Source organism: Salvelinus namaycush, chromosome 15 (assembly GCF_016432855.1).
Source record: "Salvelinus namaycush isolate Seneca chromosome 15, SaNama_1.0, whole genome shotgun sequence".
Classification (NCBI taxonomy): domain Eukaryota; kingdom Metazoa; phylum Chordata; class Actinopteri; order Salmoniformes; family Salmonidae; genus Salvelinus; species Salvelinus namaycush.
The window spans coordinates 16,512,846-16,531,981 of record NC_052321.1 but is presented as its reverse complement, the minus strand read 5'-3'; the positions used below and the strand labels follow the sequence as shown (position 1 = coordinate 16,531,981).

General features: G+C 44.1%; 1 protein-coding gene across 1 annotated transcript; it reads left to right on the top strand.

The window, feature by feature from the left end:
* The first annotated feature begins 9,209 nt into the window (after positions 1–9,209).
* On the top strand, positions 9,210–18,713 carry LOC120060229 (thrombospondin-1-like). The gene is made up of 22 exons (XM_039009388.1): positions 9,210–9,410; positions 9,552–9,641; positions 9,797–10,356; positions 10,619–10,694; positions 10,916–11,008; positions 11,113–11,222; positions 11,548–11,673; positions 12,305–12,401; positions 12,690–12,863; positions 12,969–13,145; positions 13,235–13,408; positions 13,512–13,792; positions 13,914–14,132; positions 14,239–14,346; positions 14,504–14,663; positions 14,758–14,876; positions 15,370–15,604; positions 15,792–16,019; positions 16,139–16,410; positions 16,522–16,619; positions 16,734–16,873; positions 16,987–18,713. Exons 2-22 carry the CDS (start codon positions 9,578–9,580, stop codon positions 16,992–16,994), a joined length of 3,519 nt encoding a protein of 1,172 aa, XP_038865316.1. The 5' UTR covers positions 9,210–9,410; positions 9,552–9,577; the 3' UTR covers positions 16,995–18,713.
* Positions 18,714–19,136: the final 423 nt, after the last annotated feature.

Here is a 19,136-nt window from a genome sequence, read left to right as displayed (position 1 = left end):
AAAGGGCACAATAAAAAACACTGGAAGTGTTTAAACTCATACTGTAGGAGCATTGAGAGCCAGAACTCCCTGAGCACTCTTGTCTAGGTCCGTTAAGTGACTTTGACAGAACTAGAACCTCTACATCAGAAGATTGCTATGATGTCATGGGACTGATGTATGCTGATGCGCTGTGGAGAGCTGTGGCCGACTGGCTGTTAATGGGTGCTCAGTGTCTGGAGGGTGGCACAAGAGAGGTGTGGCTTCAATTTGTCACCATTATTCAAAGCAGTTAAGATGCATGGTCTAAACATAATCCAGTGCCTGAGCAGTTGAAATCGCACACCCATACTTTCAGAATCGACTTGTAAGGGGAGAAAGCCAACAAAAGCAGAGTAGCCACAGCAAATAAAACAGGAAGTTTATGTGGGAAGATAACATGCCATTGTTGACCTTCGATTTGTTCCGCAAACCCCAATGCACAAATCAGTATTGGCTGCTTCCTGTTGTGGGATAGTGCAAGCAGGTGCGCAGAACCCATTAGGGTCGCAAAAAGACAATACAAACTCAAACTTGAATTGATGTTTGACAAGTCAGACTCAAGACGCACGTGGCAAGGACTACAGGCTATCACGGACTACAAAGGCAAATCCAGCTGTGCGCTGCCCACCGAAGCCTCCCTCCCAGTCAATCTTAACACATTCTATGCTCACTTCGAGCCAGACAATACTGAGCCATCCAGGAAGGCTCTCACTGCTTCGGACGACTAGGTGCTTTCGCTCTCCAAGGCTGACGTGAGGAAAACTCTCAAAAGAGTGAATGCTCACTAAGCCACTGGCCCAGATGGCATCCCTGGCCGAGTCCTCAGAGTGTGCGTTGAACATCTGGCGGACCTCTTCTCTGACATCGTAAACCTGTCCCAGGCTATAGTCCCCACTTGCTTCAACCAGACCACCATCGTCCCAGTGCTCAACAAAACCAAAGTGACATATCGCCCCGTCGCACTCACCGCTGTCATCTTAAAGTGATTCGAGAGGCTGGTCAAGGCCCACATCAAGACCAGAATTCCAGGCATACTGGACCCACTCCAATTTGTCTACCAAACAGATCCACTGAAGATGCCATTTCCATCGCTATTCACAAGGCCCTAACACATCTGGACAAGAGGAACACCTATGTGAGAATGCTGTTCATTGACTATAGTTCAGCGTTCAACACTATTGTTCCCTCCAAGCATATCACCAAGCTCAGAGCCTTGACTATTGTTCCCTCCAAGCATATCACCAAGCTCAGAGCCTTGGGTCTGGACACTACCCTCTGCAACTGGATCCTGGACTTCCTGACGGACAGACCACAGGCTGTGAGGATTGGCAACAACACCCCCTCCACACTGACTCTTAACACAGGGCTCCCCCAGTGGTGTGTCCTCAGCCCTCTGCTGTACTCCCTGTCCACCTATAACTGTCTGACTTTGCACGACACCAACTCCATCATCAAGTTTGCTAATGACACCACAGTTGTAGGCCTGCCACCCTGGGTCCTCTCCAAATACTACCACTGCACCACCGAGAGCATCCAGATAGATTGCATCATGGCCTGGTATGTGAATTGCACTGTACATGATGGCAAGGCCTTTCAGCGAATGGTGAGGATGACCCAGTACATCCCTGGGACTGTGTCCCCACCCATCCAGGACATCTACTTGAAAAGGTGACTGGGGAAGTCCCACAGCATCATCAAGGACCCCACACCCCCTAGCCACGAGCTGATCACGCCCTTACCGTCGGGCAGACGGTATCGGAGCATGAGGTCTGATACCAACAGGTTCAGAGACAGTTTCTAACTACAAGCCATCAGACTGCTGAACATTTGAATTGAACTGACCACCTGACTCTCACACACACACACCCACACAGACATACACACATCCACAGACACACACACACACACACACATTCATGCTACATACACATCACAACTGCTGCTACACTTGCCCCAATCCCTCCATCCCTGATACATGTGACCATATTGTACTTTAAATTGTGCCTTCCTGTATTATACTTGTATTATACTTATACTAAAACACTGTATTTATTCCATTCTACTGAGCCATTTACTTTATGTTCATATTCTTATATTTTATTATTGCTTATTGTTGTGGCATTGTCAAAAAGGGACCTGCAAGTAAGCATTTCATTGGACGGTGTATACCATGTGTATCCTGTACATACGACTAATAAAACTGTAAACTTGTGGGAGAGGCAGGCTATGCTGGTGTTCTGTACAGTGGAAAGACTGCCTCTGTGTGCGAGCGTGAGCATGTTTGCACAATGTGTGCACCACTCTACTAATGCACTCTTATGATCCACTCAATTAACACCTATGAACATTCAGATTACATTCATGCCATATATGATAGTTTGCCAATACTTATAGGTGCTGTGCCCTTTCAATTAGATTTAAAATGACATAATATTGGTGATACAGAGGTGTTTACATACCGAAAAAGCCAACAAACAGAAGAAGATAATCCCTACAGCTGCTTAGTTTTAGAACTGAAAAAAGTTTGTACAATGTCCACTGGAAACTCCAGCAATAGAACAGGAAACATTCCCCCCAAAACATGATGTATGATTATAGTGAAAATAATCTTGGTGACTGCTTCGTACTAGTAATGTTCACATATTTGTCTGCTTTGTGTTTTTTGGGACATTAATTTTCCATTTGAGATCAACTTAATTCCATAATTCCGTAGTAACAAGGATCATGGTACGTTCTTGTGTTTTTGCTATTGTCCAAAATTTTTGTTTTCATTAAGACTGAAAGGACGTCACTGAACAATATAATTAGTCATACATATGAGTTCCCTTTCCAATAAATCTTCTTCTGAACCTCATCAGTGTCAGTACGGGAAGTCCGTTCCATTGGTGCCTTTCAGTCATCAGTAGCTTTTCAACCACTGGCGACAGTCTGAAGTGCAGTCTGAATGTCCATGGCACTCAGACAATGTCATCATTATCCACGGTGTGTAGTCGCCAGGAGGACCACTAATGTGATGATACTCCTTGTTGCTCTGCATAACGTAATGCTTCACGATGCATTTACAAAAGACACACTGTGTCTCGGGGTTACATTCAAAATGCTTTTTTACATTCCTGGATTCAGTGGCCTCTCTGGCTAGGAGTTTAGTGGCATGTGGTCTGTCAGCTCATTATTCATCCATACAGTTAACTTAGTACAGTGCATGGACCAGGCAAAGCACAGTGGCAAATACCTTTACCTTGGAAGGCAGCTGATAGTCCATTATCACCAGCTCTGAGCCAATTAGCTACAATGTTCTGGGCTTGCATGTTTGGCACGCAAGAAGCACTGTGGATGACTTGGTGTCCATCTTTAAACAATGAGTGAAGACAAGACCTTTGAAAGAAGTGCATTCAACCTAATCACACTATGACCTCACTTCCAGGAATCGAGCAGAGTCACTGCCAGCAATTCATCATCTTCTTCCAAGCATGGCTCCAAGAGGACTCCAATGTTAGCTAACTCACTGCACTGGAAATGCTTTAGTTAAGTTACCTCAAAATATGTTGCCTTAGAGATCAAATCAAATCAAATGTTATTGGTCACATACACATGGTTAGCAGATGTTATTGCGAGTGTAGCGAAATGCTTGTGATATAAAACAGATGCTGTATACATTATAGTGCATACGGATAGGCAATGATGGACTATATCTCATTCCAGATCAGAACACGTTGTTTGCCAGGCTCTATGGCAGTTTTATGGTGAAAAGATTGAACAGGAGATCATGACGTTATTAAATATGACTTACACAGATCGATCAAGATGGCGGAACACAAGTATTGGGACAAAGTGGAGGAGCAACTCAGCGGGTCGGACACAAGGCATATGTGGCAGGGGAGCCTAACGATCACATATTACAAAAAAGAAAGCCAGGCACATCACGGTCCCCAACGTCAACCTACCAGGTGAGCTAAACACCTTTTTCTCAAGATTCGAGAACAATGACCCTGAGCTTCCGAAGAGAGCCCCCCATGACAACTTGGGCTACATATTTACAGTCTCCACTGAGGACGTATGTAAGTCGTTCAAACGTGTTAACCCTTGCAAGGCTGCCGGCCCAGATGGCATCCCTAGCCGAGCCCTCATAACATGTGCAGACCAGCTGCCTGTTATGTTCTTTGACAATCTCTCCATAGCTCAGGCCACTATACCCACCTGCTTCAAAATGTCCACTATCATCCCCGTGCCCAAGAAAGGGAAACTAACAGAACTGAATGACTACCGACCAGTAGCACTCACTTCCATCATCATGAAGTGCTTCGAGAGGCTAGTCAAAGACCATATCACCTCCTCCCTTCCCGACACACTCGACCCTCTCCAATTTGCCTACCGCCCGGACAGATCCACGGACGACTCAATCGCTATTGCACTGCACACTGCCCTTACTCACCTGGACAAAAGGAATGCATATGTGAGGATGCTGTTCATCGACTACAGCTCGGCCTTCAATAACATAGTGGCCTTTAAGCTCATTACAAAGCTCAAGGCCCTGGGTCTGAACTCCTCCCTATGCAACTGGGTCTTGGACTTCCTGACGGGCCGCCCCAAGTGGTGAAGATAGGCAACATTACCTCCTCGACACCGATTTTCAACACAGTGGGCCCACAAGGGTGCGTCCTCAGTCCCCTCATGTTTTCCCTGTGTACCCACAACTACTTGGCCTCACACAGTTCCAACTCCATCATCAAGTTCGCTGACGACAGTTGTAGGCCTGATTACCAACAATGACGAGACAGCCTACAGGGAGAAAGTAGTCACTCTGACAGCGTGGTGAAAGGTAAGCAACCTCTCCCTCAACGTTAGCAACACTTCAGGTGGAACCAGGCTGGACACGCCCCCATCCTCATTAACGGGGCCACCGTAGAGATGGTCAATAACTCCCTGGCATACACATTTCAGAAAGCTGAAATGGTCTAACCACACGGACACCACAGTGAAGAATGCACGACAGCGACTCTTCAACCTCAGGATGTTGAAGAAATTCAGCCTGTCCCGAGGGCCCTCACAGTGTTCTACAGGAGCACCATCGAGAGCATACTGTCGGGCTGCAACACAGCCTGGTACGGCAACTCCACCACTGCAAACCACAAGGCTCTTCAGAGGGTGATGCGTGCAGTCTAACGCACCATTGGGTGCACCCTGCCTGCCCTACAGGACACCTACAACACCAGGGTTCGCAGGAAGGCCAAGACGATCATCAGGGACCCCAGCCACCCAAGCCTTGCCCTGTTGTCCCCTCTTCAATCATTCAGACACGGGCAGTACAGGAGCATCAAGGCAAAAACTGAAAAGACTGGCCAATAGTTTCTCAGACAATCATGTTGCTGAATAGCCACCACTAGTCAGCTACCTATTTCACTTAGTCCTGCATGTTGGAGCTCGAAGCCTGAGATTTTCACTGAACCCTGCAATCACACCTGCAACCCTGTACATATGACTATTAAACAATCTGAATCACTAAATAGTACATACTTTAGATCAAACCGTGCCAGGCAGTTCTAAGGCCATGGTAAAAGCCATACTTCCCTTGTAAGCCTTTAGGGATGAAGCGTGGATTACCATCAGTGATTTACCACAGCCAGCAGTTCAAATTCATTTCAGGACTTTGGCATGTTCCAGAGAACAAACAGCAGAACAAGAAAAGCCTTTGGCCAAGTCTGGCAACAAATTATTTTATGTTCACTGGCATGGTTCTCATGTTCTCTGGCTTGGTTCTCATGTTTAGATGGTTTGGTTCCCATGTTTAGATGGTTTGGTTCTCAAACTTCCATGGAAGAATATGGCTGTTTGATGGAAAAGGAGCTAGAGACTGTTTAATAAGGGGAACATATTTTTTGCCTATAACCTTCATGTCATCTCCCCAACTAGAGCCCTGCCACGTGTTCCCCTGCAAGTCTTCACTGTGCTCAAGGAACTGGCCAGCAATGATTCAACTTCTATCATCTGGCGATGGTCACCTGCCATTCAAGGCTGCTTGATCCTCCTGAACATGATCCACTTGTGCTCTCACAAATATAAGGCCCTGGCACTGCTGTCTTATATTTGCATTTTTGGAGATGATTTATTGAAGCATTCACTCCTGAGCACTCATGTGACAAATGTGCCTCAAGCTAAAACGTTAGCCAAAACACAGTTGCAAATACACCCCCTCCTTCACGCCACACCTCTTTCCGTAAGGACTTCTCATGGTTGCTGCAGTAAAATGCATGGCTGCAGGGCATGGAGTGGGAAATCGTGCAGGCTGGTGGAGGTGAGTGCTAATGTGCATTAACTGACTCACTATGAGTGGTTGTAGATTCCAGGCCTTAAGGCACATGGATGAGGTTCCTCATCTGAAAGTATGCTAACGCTAGCCTGCTGGATCACGCACAGTCTAATAGAACCCATAAACTGCCATTGATCGGTCACAGGGATAGGAGCCCTGGAGCTGCAGGACCAGGAAACTCTCATCACTCACCGGCATGGGGTCAGCATATGGATGGTTAAGAGTGAAACACAAATCCATGTGATCCACTAACATGCACTGTCATGTTTAGAATCTCTGATACATCTGATAGACATTGATTTTCAAACTGATGTATGATAATGATAGATAATAGTGAACCATTCCTCCCACAACTCATCAAAATGATTTTGCTCACACAATTGTATTTCTAAAAGTTAAAGAAAGTTAAAACCATATAGCAATTGTCTTCCGAACCATGTCAATCAGAAAATGTTATGTACATGTATCTACTGTGGCCACAGCAGAACCCAGTCATGGCATCTTACTGAAACAATCATACTCTATTTACCTCCACTCCAGAGATGCACATCTTGATTTTGGCCTCTGCATTTCCTTCAGGCAAATCATGAAGCAGTCTTGTCCAGCTCCTCTGACCCAGATGTGTCAAGGTAAAAATCAATCAGCCTGCAGTCTGGTCGGTACCTAGAGACACTGTCATCCTTGCTAGCTAAGCCAGCAAAGTATTCAACGGATATAGTTGTAGACAGAGCATAGATCTACTATGTGTAAGTACACAACGTATGTTTATTGCTATATCTAACAGAGTTACTGGTAAGACATTACCTGTCCTGGATGGGAAGGTATTCACAGCAATAAACAGGATTAATGAATGATGTCATTGGTCATTGCTTCCTTTGTTTAGATACTTGGGAATAAGACAGATGGTCAAGGGTGAGACACTGCGTAGAAATTCTTAAGAAAGACTAAACACACAAACTCTCTACCTCCTACCCTGAAAATCATGTGTGTGTGTGTGTGTGTGTGTGTGTGTGTGTGTGTGTGTGTGTGTGTGTGTGTGTGTGTGTGTGTGTGTGTGTGTGTGTGTGTGTGTGTGCGTGTGTGTGTCTGTGTGTGTGTGTGTGTGTGTGTGTGTGTGTGTGTGTGTGTGTGTGTGTGTGTGTGTGTGTGTGTGTGTGTGTGTGTGTGTGTGTGTGTGAGAGAGAGAGAGAGAGTAAACACTGCTATCTATGGTCTGTTTCCGCTGCAGTCTGAACTTGGCTTGCTGGGTGGTTGGATGAGTATTCATCAGGACCTGGCATGTTCCTACACCAGCCCCTCCTCACACACACACACAACGCCAACCCCGCCTCCCATGCTGTGAGGTCACAAACATACCCCATCTGACACACTTGGTCACACCTGCGTATGTTCTCTGTGTGCTCCCAACTTGTCTCTGAAATATGAGACTCTATTCCAATCCATCCACCCCACCCCCAAGGACATTTTCCATTAGAGCATACATTTATTTGACCCTTGAGCACTATTGCATTATCATTTCCTGATTCCCCAAACTACTGAAACACTGATGTGAATAGCCTACTACAGGTCAATAGCTGTCGTAAGTATTCCCAGTCATAAGTCTTTCACATTCCAATGGTATGTATATGCTGCTGGCGGTGGTTCAGATGTCCAGATGTTGCCTGCACACAATCACACTCAGGGTTCTGTCTATCTCATGTATTTATAGGACCCCCTCTATTTTAGGGAGTAAGTCATGATGCGTCGGCGGTAAGGTGCTGTGAGTCTTCTGCTGTTTGTCCAGAGTGTTTCCATCACTGTCATTGTCTCTTCCTCATTTCTGCTCCTATCCACATCTGGAGGGAAGATACTTTTCCAAGAATTAGCTAACATTGATTTGGGGTAAAATGCTTAATCTGAAAAAGTGAAATGTGGAACAATTCTCAATCAGGAAGGGGGGAATCTGTCATTACATAATAGGGGGAAACCAAAAGGAGGTTTAAGAGGGTTTAAGAATGACTCATAGGCTATGCATGGCTCTACCTTTCACATGATTGGTGATGTCATGTTAGGCAAAGAACCCAAGGAAGTGATGGAAATGATCAGATACATATGAGGATGATTATTTCCCTTTTTTTGTTTAATTTCTAATACAAAATGAATACATGATCAATAAACATGAACGGTTTCAGTTGAAGTGTAATAATGGAATAAAATCCTAAATACCCAAATAAAATCCTAAATATAGTCTACTAGTCTGGCCCAAAATTCCTAGTGGCAATAACGTTTTCTGAAGTTATACTTTCTTCACTTTTCTCATCTTCATGTGAGGATGGAAAGTCTGACCAACTCAAATCTAAACTCACACAACGCCACCCAGTGGATGAACTGTGAATGGCAAGAGGAATAGATCAGCAATAGGCCTATGCATCCTCTCAAAAAGCCAAAGTATTCACATTAATTTATATATACATTTGCCATTAGCTTATATCATATTAAAGTATTATTTTTTCATTTATATATGACTATCTCAATAATATATTGGCTAACAATCCACATGTTTTTATTTTAAGGGGATCTACATGGTTAATTCTGTAAATCATGACACTTTTTTGTACATTTTATTAAAAAGAGACAATGAAAATAAAGAGGGAAGCATATTTGACAAAGAATGTACTTTTTACAGGAAACGACTGGTTGGCCCCTGTCCTCTATAAAATATTTATATGGAAATTCGGCTCTGGAATGCATTTTTTTCCTATGTGTAGCCTTCGCCTTGGAAATTACTCTCAGCGTCATGAGGTAAGAAGATAAGCTCGTCCCTTTTTCCTTCTGCGATCTGATTGGAGGAGATGTTGTCTCAGGAATGTCATGAAACTATTGAAATAGCACTTATGTCCACAGTGTTAGTAGAATAGTTTGAGCATCAGAATAAAGAAAGAACAAACTTGAAAAAGAGTTTTCAGCGAACATAAGATTAGTAAAACTATTCAACGAAGGGAATAAACTTGGAGAATTTAAGAAGAAATAACGGAACAACGAAACTGTGAAAATCCAGGGCTTTCCTCAACTGATCCGTCTGTGATTTATTTATTTTATTCAGGTTGGTAAATTCTAATAATAATATTTTCTTTAAATAACATGTAGCTTTTTAAAATATATTTATTACGTTTTCATAATGGGACTGTAATCTTGAGAAGTGTGTAAATAACAATACCTATTTAACTGTTTTTCTACTTTCTAGTTGAAACAGATTCCTGAGGTTTTAAGATGAAGCTGACAGGAGTATTTCTCCTTTTGGTGCTTTGGAATTGTGAGGGCAGCCGGGTGGCAGGTGAGTTTTTGGAAACTTGGGGAAACATTATAAACATTTTGACAATATGCTTTTTAAATTCAACAATGAAATTATTCCATTAAATGTTCCTGCAATGTTTTATCTGTGAACGTGAAGTTGCCAAGAGAGACTCATTACAGTTTCTCCCTTCACAGAGAGTGGAGATGATAACGGTGTATACGACCTATTCGAGCTTGTGAAAGTGAACAAGAGGCACCAAGGAGTTACCTTGGTAAAAGGCGCAGATCCCTACAGCCCAGCCTATAAGGTCTTGAACGCAGACCTGATCCCCCCGGTTCCCGAGATCTCCTTCAGGGACCTCATTGATTCAGTACAAGCTGAAAGAGGATTCCTTCTCCTCGTCAACTTCAAGCAGTACAAGAAAACCAGGGGTAGTATTTTGACTGTGGAGAAGAAAGACGGATCAGGACCGATATTCGAAATTATTTCTAATGGCAAGGCGCAAACTCTGGATGTGGTATACTCTACCAGGAACAAGCAACAGGTAGTGTCCATAGAAGATGCAGATCTAGCGACAGGACATTGGAAGAATATCACGCTGTTCATTCAGGAAGATCGTGCCCAGCTGTTCGTAGGATGTGAAGAGATCAATATATCCGAAATAGACGTGCCCATCCAAAAGGTCCTGACGCATGAGGTTGCGGACATTGCCCGTCTGAGAATTGGAAAAGGAGCTGTGAAAGACAGATTTATGGTAAATATGACGTGATTCATGTGTTCATAAATACATTGCAAATAATGTTGTAATTATGTTTAAAAATAAATGCTTCTGAAGTTTATAGCCTAGTCTGAGTAGCCCCAACCTCGTGGATCGCGCACTGCGCAACGTTTGGCGTCCAGAGATGTGATATTATTTGACATACACATTTAGATATTATGATCCCTAAGGAAATGTATTGAACAGTTGTAAACGTGTGAATATGGAATAGCTCTAAATGGAATGTGTATTTGTGCAGGGAGTGCTTCAGAACGTGCGCTTCGTTTTTGGAACCACTTTGGAGGCAATCATGCGCAATAAGGGATGCCAAAGCTGTAAGTGTGATTTACAAAATTATAAATGTTATTTTTGCATTTAAATGTTGGAATTACTGTATAAGTTGATGTTATTCATTGCTTGTTAGTTGTAAAAATCTAAATGCATTTCATTACCAAATAGAATTACTAGTACCGGAATTCTATATGGCCATTAATAAAGTCTCTTCAGGTGGATGTTATTATGCTGTTCATGGAAATTTCTGTCTGTCCTCCTCCAGCTGCAACATTGACTGATGTCATGACCCTGGACAACCCAGTCAATGGATCTAGCCCAGCAATAAGGACTGATTACACTGGCCACAAAAGCAAAGGTGAGACCAGACTTCACTCTGCAGGGACAAGGCCATTTGCTCCTACTGGTCTGTGCTCATGTGAAGGAGGGAGGTGACTAACTGATTGCTTTTCTCCTCTTTAGAAATTCAGCAGGTCTGTGGCTTTTCCTGTGAGGATATCACCAGTATGTTCAAGGAGCTCAAGGGACTCGGCGTGGTTGTTAAGCAGCTGTCAAACGAGCTCAACAGAGTGGTAAGCACAGAAAGCAGCTGGGTCTGTGCACTGTCATCCTTCCTCCCTCCCTCTCAAGTCTATCTGTTCCCAGTTAAAACCTCTCCACTGCACAGCCACTTGCCCTTGGAATGGCAGGCCCTGACAGATCATAATGGCTGCCATATGAATATACAAATATGTTTGGCTGTCATTGAATTTGTATTTGCTTTAGTTAAATCAAGCTATGTCCTAATCACAATGTAGATTGGTCATTTATTTATACTGGAACCTTGGCTATGTAAAAGTTTCCATCCTATTGTCTAAACACATGTCCCTCTCTCTCCCTCCCCTCTTCTGTGTTTAGAATAAGGAGAGCACTCTGCTCATGAACCAGATGAACATCCACAGTGGGGTCTGTCTTCACAACGGCATCGTGCACAAGGACAAAGATGAGTGGACCGTGGACGGCTGCACAGAGTGTACCTGCCAGGTAGGTGTCATCGCACTTGGTGGAATGCAGTTAATCAGTAACCCAGTCAGTAGTAAACTGTGTGAAAACCAGGCAGTAGCTCCTCAACCCCTTCTGTAATGAGGTGTTAATGGGCTCTTGTGTTTAGGCTCTTGTGACTAGGCAGTGTCTGTCTGCTAGTCATCACCTCACCTCTAATGAGATGTTTGAGAGAATAGCAACAAAGCAGTAGGGGGGTTCTGCCATGTCAAACCCCTCTCTCTCTCACTTTCTCTCTCACTAAGGGTGTTATTGTAGTTATCTATTTGGCTAGGTATCAAGAATGTGTATTTAATTAGTACATCTGCAGAGACCCTCTGTTCTGCCTTTCCCACTGTCACCGTCCTTCCCTCCAGACCCCCAGCACATTGCTTGTCCTGAACCCTAGAGCAGGTGCACAAATCTAGGACGGTAGCACAGCGGGGATCCCCCTGCCCCAGCCAAACATCATCCCAATGTTCCCAAACATAGCAATTAGTCCTGGCAAAGCAGCAACCACTTTTGCGCAATGCAAAGTTAATGGTCCAGATTATTTTCCCGGCCGTCCTTGTTGTAGCCGGACAGCCTGCTCTGGAGACAAACTATTTACTAATTTCAGCAATCCTCTCTATAGAACTCTGCCACTGTGTGTCGCAAAATCTCTTGTCCCCTGATGCCCTGTGCCAACGCCACCGTGCCCGATGGAGAGTGCTGCCCACGTTGTGGAACCCGTAAGTACTCGTCTACTGTTGAAAACAAGCCTGTAACAGAATTGTAGTACTTTTTTGTGAGGTGGACCTGAACTTTTTTTGACAACCTGCCTATCAGGTGTATTTTAATTTGGAAAAGTCTTCCTTCATCATTTGTCAGTCATTCACATTCCCTGAGTACCCCTTGGAATGCCAGGTCTCAAATCTTCTGGACTAAATTTATTCAAATAGACTGTCCTTTGAAAATCCTTTGCCCCCATGGCTGAGCTCTGCAGTGTTAATAGCTCTCCCATTGTCTCTCCCCCCTAGCGAGTGACTATGCTGAGGATGGCTGGTCCCCCTGGTCCGAATGGACTCATTGTTCTGTGTCTTGTGGACGGGGAATCCAGCAGCGAGGTCGATCATGCGACCGCATCAACAGCAATTGCGAGGGCACCTCTGTGCAGACCCGCGACTGCTACCCTCAGGAATGTGACAAGCGCTGTGAGTAAACCTACCATTTCTACTCAACAGTATCTCTCAGTACCATACATCTCATGTGTACTGTAATAGCACATTAACTAATAATTATGTGTATGTCCTTTACAGTCAGGCAGGATGGTGGCTGGAGCCACTGGTCTCCCTGGTCCTCCTGCTCTGTGACCTGTGGTGAAGGAGTCATCACCCGCATTCGCCTTTGCAACTCCCCAACTCCCCAGATGGGAGGCAGAGACTGCCAAGGACAGGGCAGAGAGACCGAGGTCTGCCAGAAATCACCTTGTCCAAGTAAGTAGAAGAGCAGCATCTAAACACAAGTGCCTATCTATCTGTCTGGAGATACAGCTGTAACTCATCTCTCTCTCGCTGTACTTTAGTTGACGGAGTCTGGGGACCCTGGTCTTTATGGGACACCTGCTCTGTCACCTGTGGAGGTGGATTCCAGACTCACCAGCGTCTTTGTAACAACCCCACCCCCAAATACGGAGGAAAGGAATGTCAGGGTGACGGCAAAACATCCCAGCTGTGTGGAAAAGAGGACTGCCCTATTGGTACGAATTTTATTAATAGATTATGGCATTTGTTATTTTTACCTAAAAGTGTACAAATCCATTTTTGTTCAGTATTTTAAAATCAATATGCTTCTTTATATAGATGGCTGTCTGTCCAACCCCTGCTTTGCTGGCGCTAAGTGTACCAGCTTTGATGATGGTTCCTGGAAGTGTGGCGCATGCCCAGTGGGCTACACCGGAGACGGCATCAACTGCAAGGACATCGATGAGTGCAAGGAGGTCCGTGACGCATGCTTCACACTCAACGGAGTCCACCGCTGTGAGAACACTGAGCCTGGTTACAACTGCCTTGCCTGCCCCCCTCGCTACTCAGGACAACAGCCCTTCGGGAGAGGAGTGGAGCAGGCCACAGCCAAGAAACAGGTGAGACAAACTCTGGCTACTGCAACAAAATACACAAATGTGAGGATTTCTATTTATTCTAATGCTAGGAGGTCAGCAGCACATCTTAACCCTTTAGTACGTGTCTCTCCCTTCCCCCTAGGTGTGCACACCCCGTAACCCCTGCCAAGACGGCAGCCATGATTGCAACAAGAATGCCAACTGTATCTACCTGGGTCAGTTCAGCGACACTATGTTCCGCTGTGAGTGCAAACCTGGTTACGCTGGCAATGGCCACATCTGTGGAGATGACACTGACCTGGATGGATGGCCCAACAAAGACCTCCTGTGTGTGGAGAACGCCACCTACCACTGCAAGAAGGTAGGAAGGATCACACCCCCAGCACTGAACAAAGTATATCCCTTGCTTCTCCACTGTGTTATTGTGGTTATGACTCTCTAACCAACCATGATCCTTTTTTTTTCAGGACAACTGTCCAAACCTTCCCAACTCTGGACAGGAGGATCACGACAATGATGGGCTTGGTGACGCTTGCGATCATGATGATGACAACGATGGGATCCCTGATGATAGGGTGAGAGATCAAAACAGGACTTGGTTATCCACAAAGAAACCAAACACAGCAATCAGTAGTCCTTTCTCTTATGGGTTAGAGAAATTGGAGGAGTCAGGGGGAAAGCGAGTAGCATATGAACAATGTAGTAATGGTGTACATTTTTTCAAATTATTAGGACAACTGCCCAATGGTCTACAACCCCGCTCAGTATGATGTGGACAGAGATGACGTTGGTGATCGATGTGATAACTGTGTGCATGAGAGCAACCCCGACCAAGTCGACACAGACAACAACGGAGAGGGGGATGCCTGTGCTATTGACATTGACGGTGATGGTAAGAGATCATCACTCCTCCAACATCAGACAATGAAATCTCTCAGTCCTTAAAAGTTGTCATAAACTGATATAAATGTGTGTTCACTTCGCAGGCATTCTAAATGAGAGGGACAACTGCCCATACGTCTACAATGTGGACCAGAGAGACACTGACGGGGATGGAGTGGGAGACCACTGTGACAATTGCCCTCTTGAAAACAACCCAGACCAGGTAACTGCAGCTTTCATCTTCTACTACATAAGAACCCAATCTTATCAAGTATCTTGGAGGGAAGTAGAACTATCATAGAGCCCCGCCTCTTAGGACAGTAGCCATAGATTGCACCTGTGCTCAGCTTTAATGAAAGACAGGAATGTGAAATTGTGAAAGCTGGGAGAAGAATGAGTGCAATTCTCCCCCTCTCCTTATTCATTCCCCCCTTCTGAATAGATATGAATGTGTATGTGTGTGTGTGTGTAGTCTTGCCAAGGTGCAAGGAAACAGTATTCTTGTTTGAAGGGAAATTACTAGCATATCTGAAGACAAGGGGGCACAAGGATGAGGGATAGAATAGCACCTCTCATATTGAGGGAGATGACTTAAGTTGAGAGTGGTGAAATACATTCATTATGTCTGAGAGCATTGAAGTAGAGCCACATTTATCTCATACAAGTGTGAAATAATGTGTTTTTGTGAAGACTAAATTAATTGTGTTGTTCTCCAGATTGACTCTGACTCAGACCGTGTGGGAGACAAGTGCGACAACAACCAGGACATTGATGAGGACGGTCATCAGAACAACTTGGACAACTGTCCCTATATCCCCAACGCCAACCAGGCCGACCACGACAAAGACGGCAAGGGTGACGCCTGTGACCACGATGATGACAACGACGGTATCCCTGACGACAAGGACAACTGTAGGCTGGCCTTTAACCCTGACCAGCTGGACTCTGATGGTGAGTCACTCTCTTCGGTAGCTCTATCAAACATTGGCGCCATTCAACTGACCTATTGAATAATTCATCTAGAAAGACAAAGTACTCTCTACAGAAATGCAGAGTCACAGAGATTACTATAGGGTTGGTTAGCTTGTTGTTTCCATGAAGAAATGTCTAAGTGCTTTTCTCTGCCTCCTCCTCTCAGGTGATGGTCGTGGAGATGTTTGCAAAGATGACTTTGACCAAGACAACATTCTTGATATCTACGATGTGTGCCCTGAGAACTTTGCCATCAGTGAGACGGACTTCCGCAGGTTCCAGATGGTACCGCTAGACCCCAAGGGAACCTCCCAGATCGACCCCAACTGGGTGGTCCGTCACCAGGGCAAAGAACTGGTGCAGACCGTCAACTGTGACCCTGGCATCGCTGTTGGTACGTACTGTAACACATATATAACACCTTAGGAACTAAAGAGAACAGCTACAAAACTACCATTCGTAGATTATGGGTCCATTGAGAAAAGTCCTAACCAACTTCTTTGTTGTCTATAGGGTTCGATGAGTTCAACGCAGTGGACTTCAGTGGAACGTTCTTTATCAACACAGACAGGGACGATGACTATGCTGGATTTGTGTTTGGGTACCAGTCCAGCTCCAGGTTCTACGTGGTAATGTGGAAGCAGATCACACAGACTTACTGGTCCCACACGCCGACCAGAGCTCAGGGCTACTCCGGAGTGTCCATCAAAGTGGTCAACTCCACCACAGGACCTGGGGAGCATCTGAGGAATGCCCTCTGGCACACCGGTGACACAGCTGGACAGGTACGGTCAGCTTCAGTCCACATTACAAGCCCAAAGCACATAAGAGCAGTGCGAGAGAAAACCACTGGGTAGGAAACAATTCTCATGTCTTTTTGTTATTACTCCTCATAGGTGCGTACTCTGTGGCACGACCCCAAGAACATCGGCTGGAAAGACTACACCGCCTACAGATGGCACCTGATCCACAGGCCCAAGTCTGGACTCATCAGGTGAGCTCAGATTAGCTTTAGCTTTGAACTCTTTAGCTCCTCTGCCTTTACTGAAGCCACATAAACTCCTGCTTTCATGTGCTAATGATCTCATGTCATCTTCCTTCCTTTCAGAGTTGTGATGTATGAAGGGAAGAGAATCATGGCCGATTCCGGAAATATCTACGACAAGACTTATGCTGGTGGAAGACTAGGCATGTATGTCTTCTCTCAGGAGATGACATACTTCTCAGACCTCAAATATGAATGCAGAGGTAAGATGCTTTCAGGAATGTTTTGTCAAACAAAAAAAATGACTTGCTCATGCCCTTTGACTCAAAATATGTACAGGGTTTTAACTGATTCTTTCCTTCTCTTTTTCCTCCAGATTCTTAATCGGACTAGAGAGAGGCTCTTAGAAGAATGTATTTACCTGCTCAAATATAAATGTAACATATGACCTGGGACCATATCAATATTACTCTTTACTTTGCGACAAGCACATTGGTGGAATGGAGAGCAAGTGTGTGGGATTGAGGCAGAATGGACATAGGCTAACTGCCTGCCCTATGATGACTAGACCCCTGCACTAACAGCAGGTTGAGCATAACTTTGCTCAGTGAAGAAATCAGATAGATTTCTCTGCACTTCTGAATTAGTTGCTATCCCTCTCTGGATGGAGGTCTAAAGGGAAGAGTATTTTCATTATTTCCGAGCATTACTTCAGCTCTGCTGTGGACTCAAAAGGACTTGACTTGTTTCCAAATGAAGAAACCAGTAGGATATTTACTCCAGATGGGCCACAGATGCCCCTTAAAGGAACTATTGAGGGACCGTGGACGGTATGGATTGGCAGTTACTATCAATGAGAGTGAATGTTTGTCTGCGTGTATGTTACCCATGAAGGGCTTTGTGATAAAGACACTTAAGCCAATTGTAGTCAAGGCATTAGCCATTTCAAATTCGGTAACTAAGTGGCTTCTAGTAGACTCTTGCAGTTCAGCTCAGTATGAAGTATGTCTTCAGGGTTTGACCAGGCTTGCTAAGTGGTTTCTCAGGAAAGAACTCTAGATGATATATGGAAGGAGCACAGAAGCAGGACTAGCACCCAAAGCCAATATAGACTACTAGCGAACAACACAACTGCTATTTCGCCAGGATTCCAGGATGTCTTTTCTTTTTATCTTAGCTCAGACATTAGTGGAGAGGGACAAAAAACACATGGGCCAGTCTAACCTGCCTTGAGAGGACTATTGTTACCAAGGTTGTACATAAGTTATTATTTATTTTATTTGCTACCAGTTGAGAGTATTGACACATGATCCTAGAGTTAGGATATCTCTCATCTTTATTCATCTCTGTCTTATTGTCATTAAAACCCGTTCTAAATAACTGGAATCTTGAAACAGGGTATAAATCCCTCTAAAAAAGTCCTCTCATAGCAGGGTGCAGTATTAACTCTCACACCAACCTTCCAAAATAGACTAATTAGGTGTCATTTAAATCCCATTGTTCTTCTGCACAGTATGTCTGACTTGTGGGCTTGAGAATGTGTGTATATTTCTGATGGGGAAAACAAAGGAAAACCTTTATGTACAAATATTACCTCATTATTTTTTTGATTGAAACCAACAAAACATGAGAGTACCCTTTTAGCACCAGAGTATACATTGGTTGGCTTCTTTTTTTGTGTGTCACTGTAGTACAATCATTTTTTTATGATGTATATAAAATGTTTTTGTAGCAGAAAATTCCCCTAACGTTTTAAAAACGTTTTCTGAAATATGTTGTGCTTTATGTATGTCCTGTGCATTTGTAATGGATAAATTATTGTTATGTTTGTCTATTCTATGTTGAGGTTATTTAATGTGTAGATATATGCTATTTAAATAATTTATCAAGAAACGTGACCCGTGTTCCTGATTGTATAAACTTGTTTGCACACTGACATGAGGATGTCTTTGGATATTGTTTTGTTTAGTATTTTTTACTTTACTATTAGTGATGCTTGTCTATAAACATTTTTACCATAGTTTTACCTCCCAAATGCTGTTTATACTTCTACCAGTTACTTTGTAATGTCAACCGAACAATAAATACATCAGGAAAAATATATTATCATTGTTTTTGTCCTTTGCTTAAACTCTGATGGAATCTATCACTTGAGTCTGGGGAGTCCTCGAAGAAAGGGAGTATCCTTGAGAAGTCAACAGCATGGAAATTTAGGATGAACTAAAGTCCACATTCAATAGGACTTTCACACTACAATATCCCCTTGAAAACACGGTCCCACACATAAGGAGACAAGGAATTTAGCAACAAAGCCTTCAAAATGATTAGTTTATGGAAAAAACTCAAGTTGCGTCAATGTCTACCACCTTATACTATAACAAATGTAGAGCTATTACACAATATAACCCACAGCAATGTGTCTAGTTTTCTTGGAATTTCCCAGTGAATAAAACCTAAAATAGCTGACAGTCACACCTAGCTGAGGCATTCCACAGACCTACAGCCTTTGCTCTTTGGCTTTTGTAG

Coding starts and splice junctions, on each gene's coding strand:
- LOC120060229 (XM_039009388.1), top strand. CDS start 9,578: ATGAAGCTGACAGGAGTATTTCTCCTTTTGGTGCTTTGGAATTGTGAG. Junction 10,695..10,915: donor CAATAAGGGATGCCAAAGCT/GTAAGTGTGATT, acceptor GTCCTCCTCCAG/CTGCAACATTGACTGATGTC. Junction 15,605..15,791: donor TGACCAGCTGGACTCTGATG/GTGAGTCACTCT, acceptor TCCTCCTCTCAG/GTGATGGTCGTGGAGATGTT.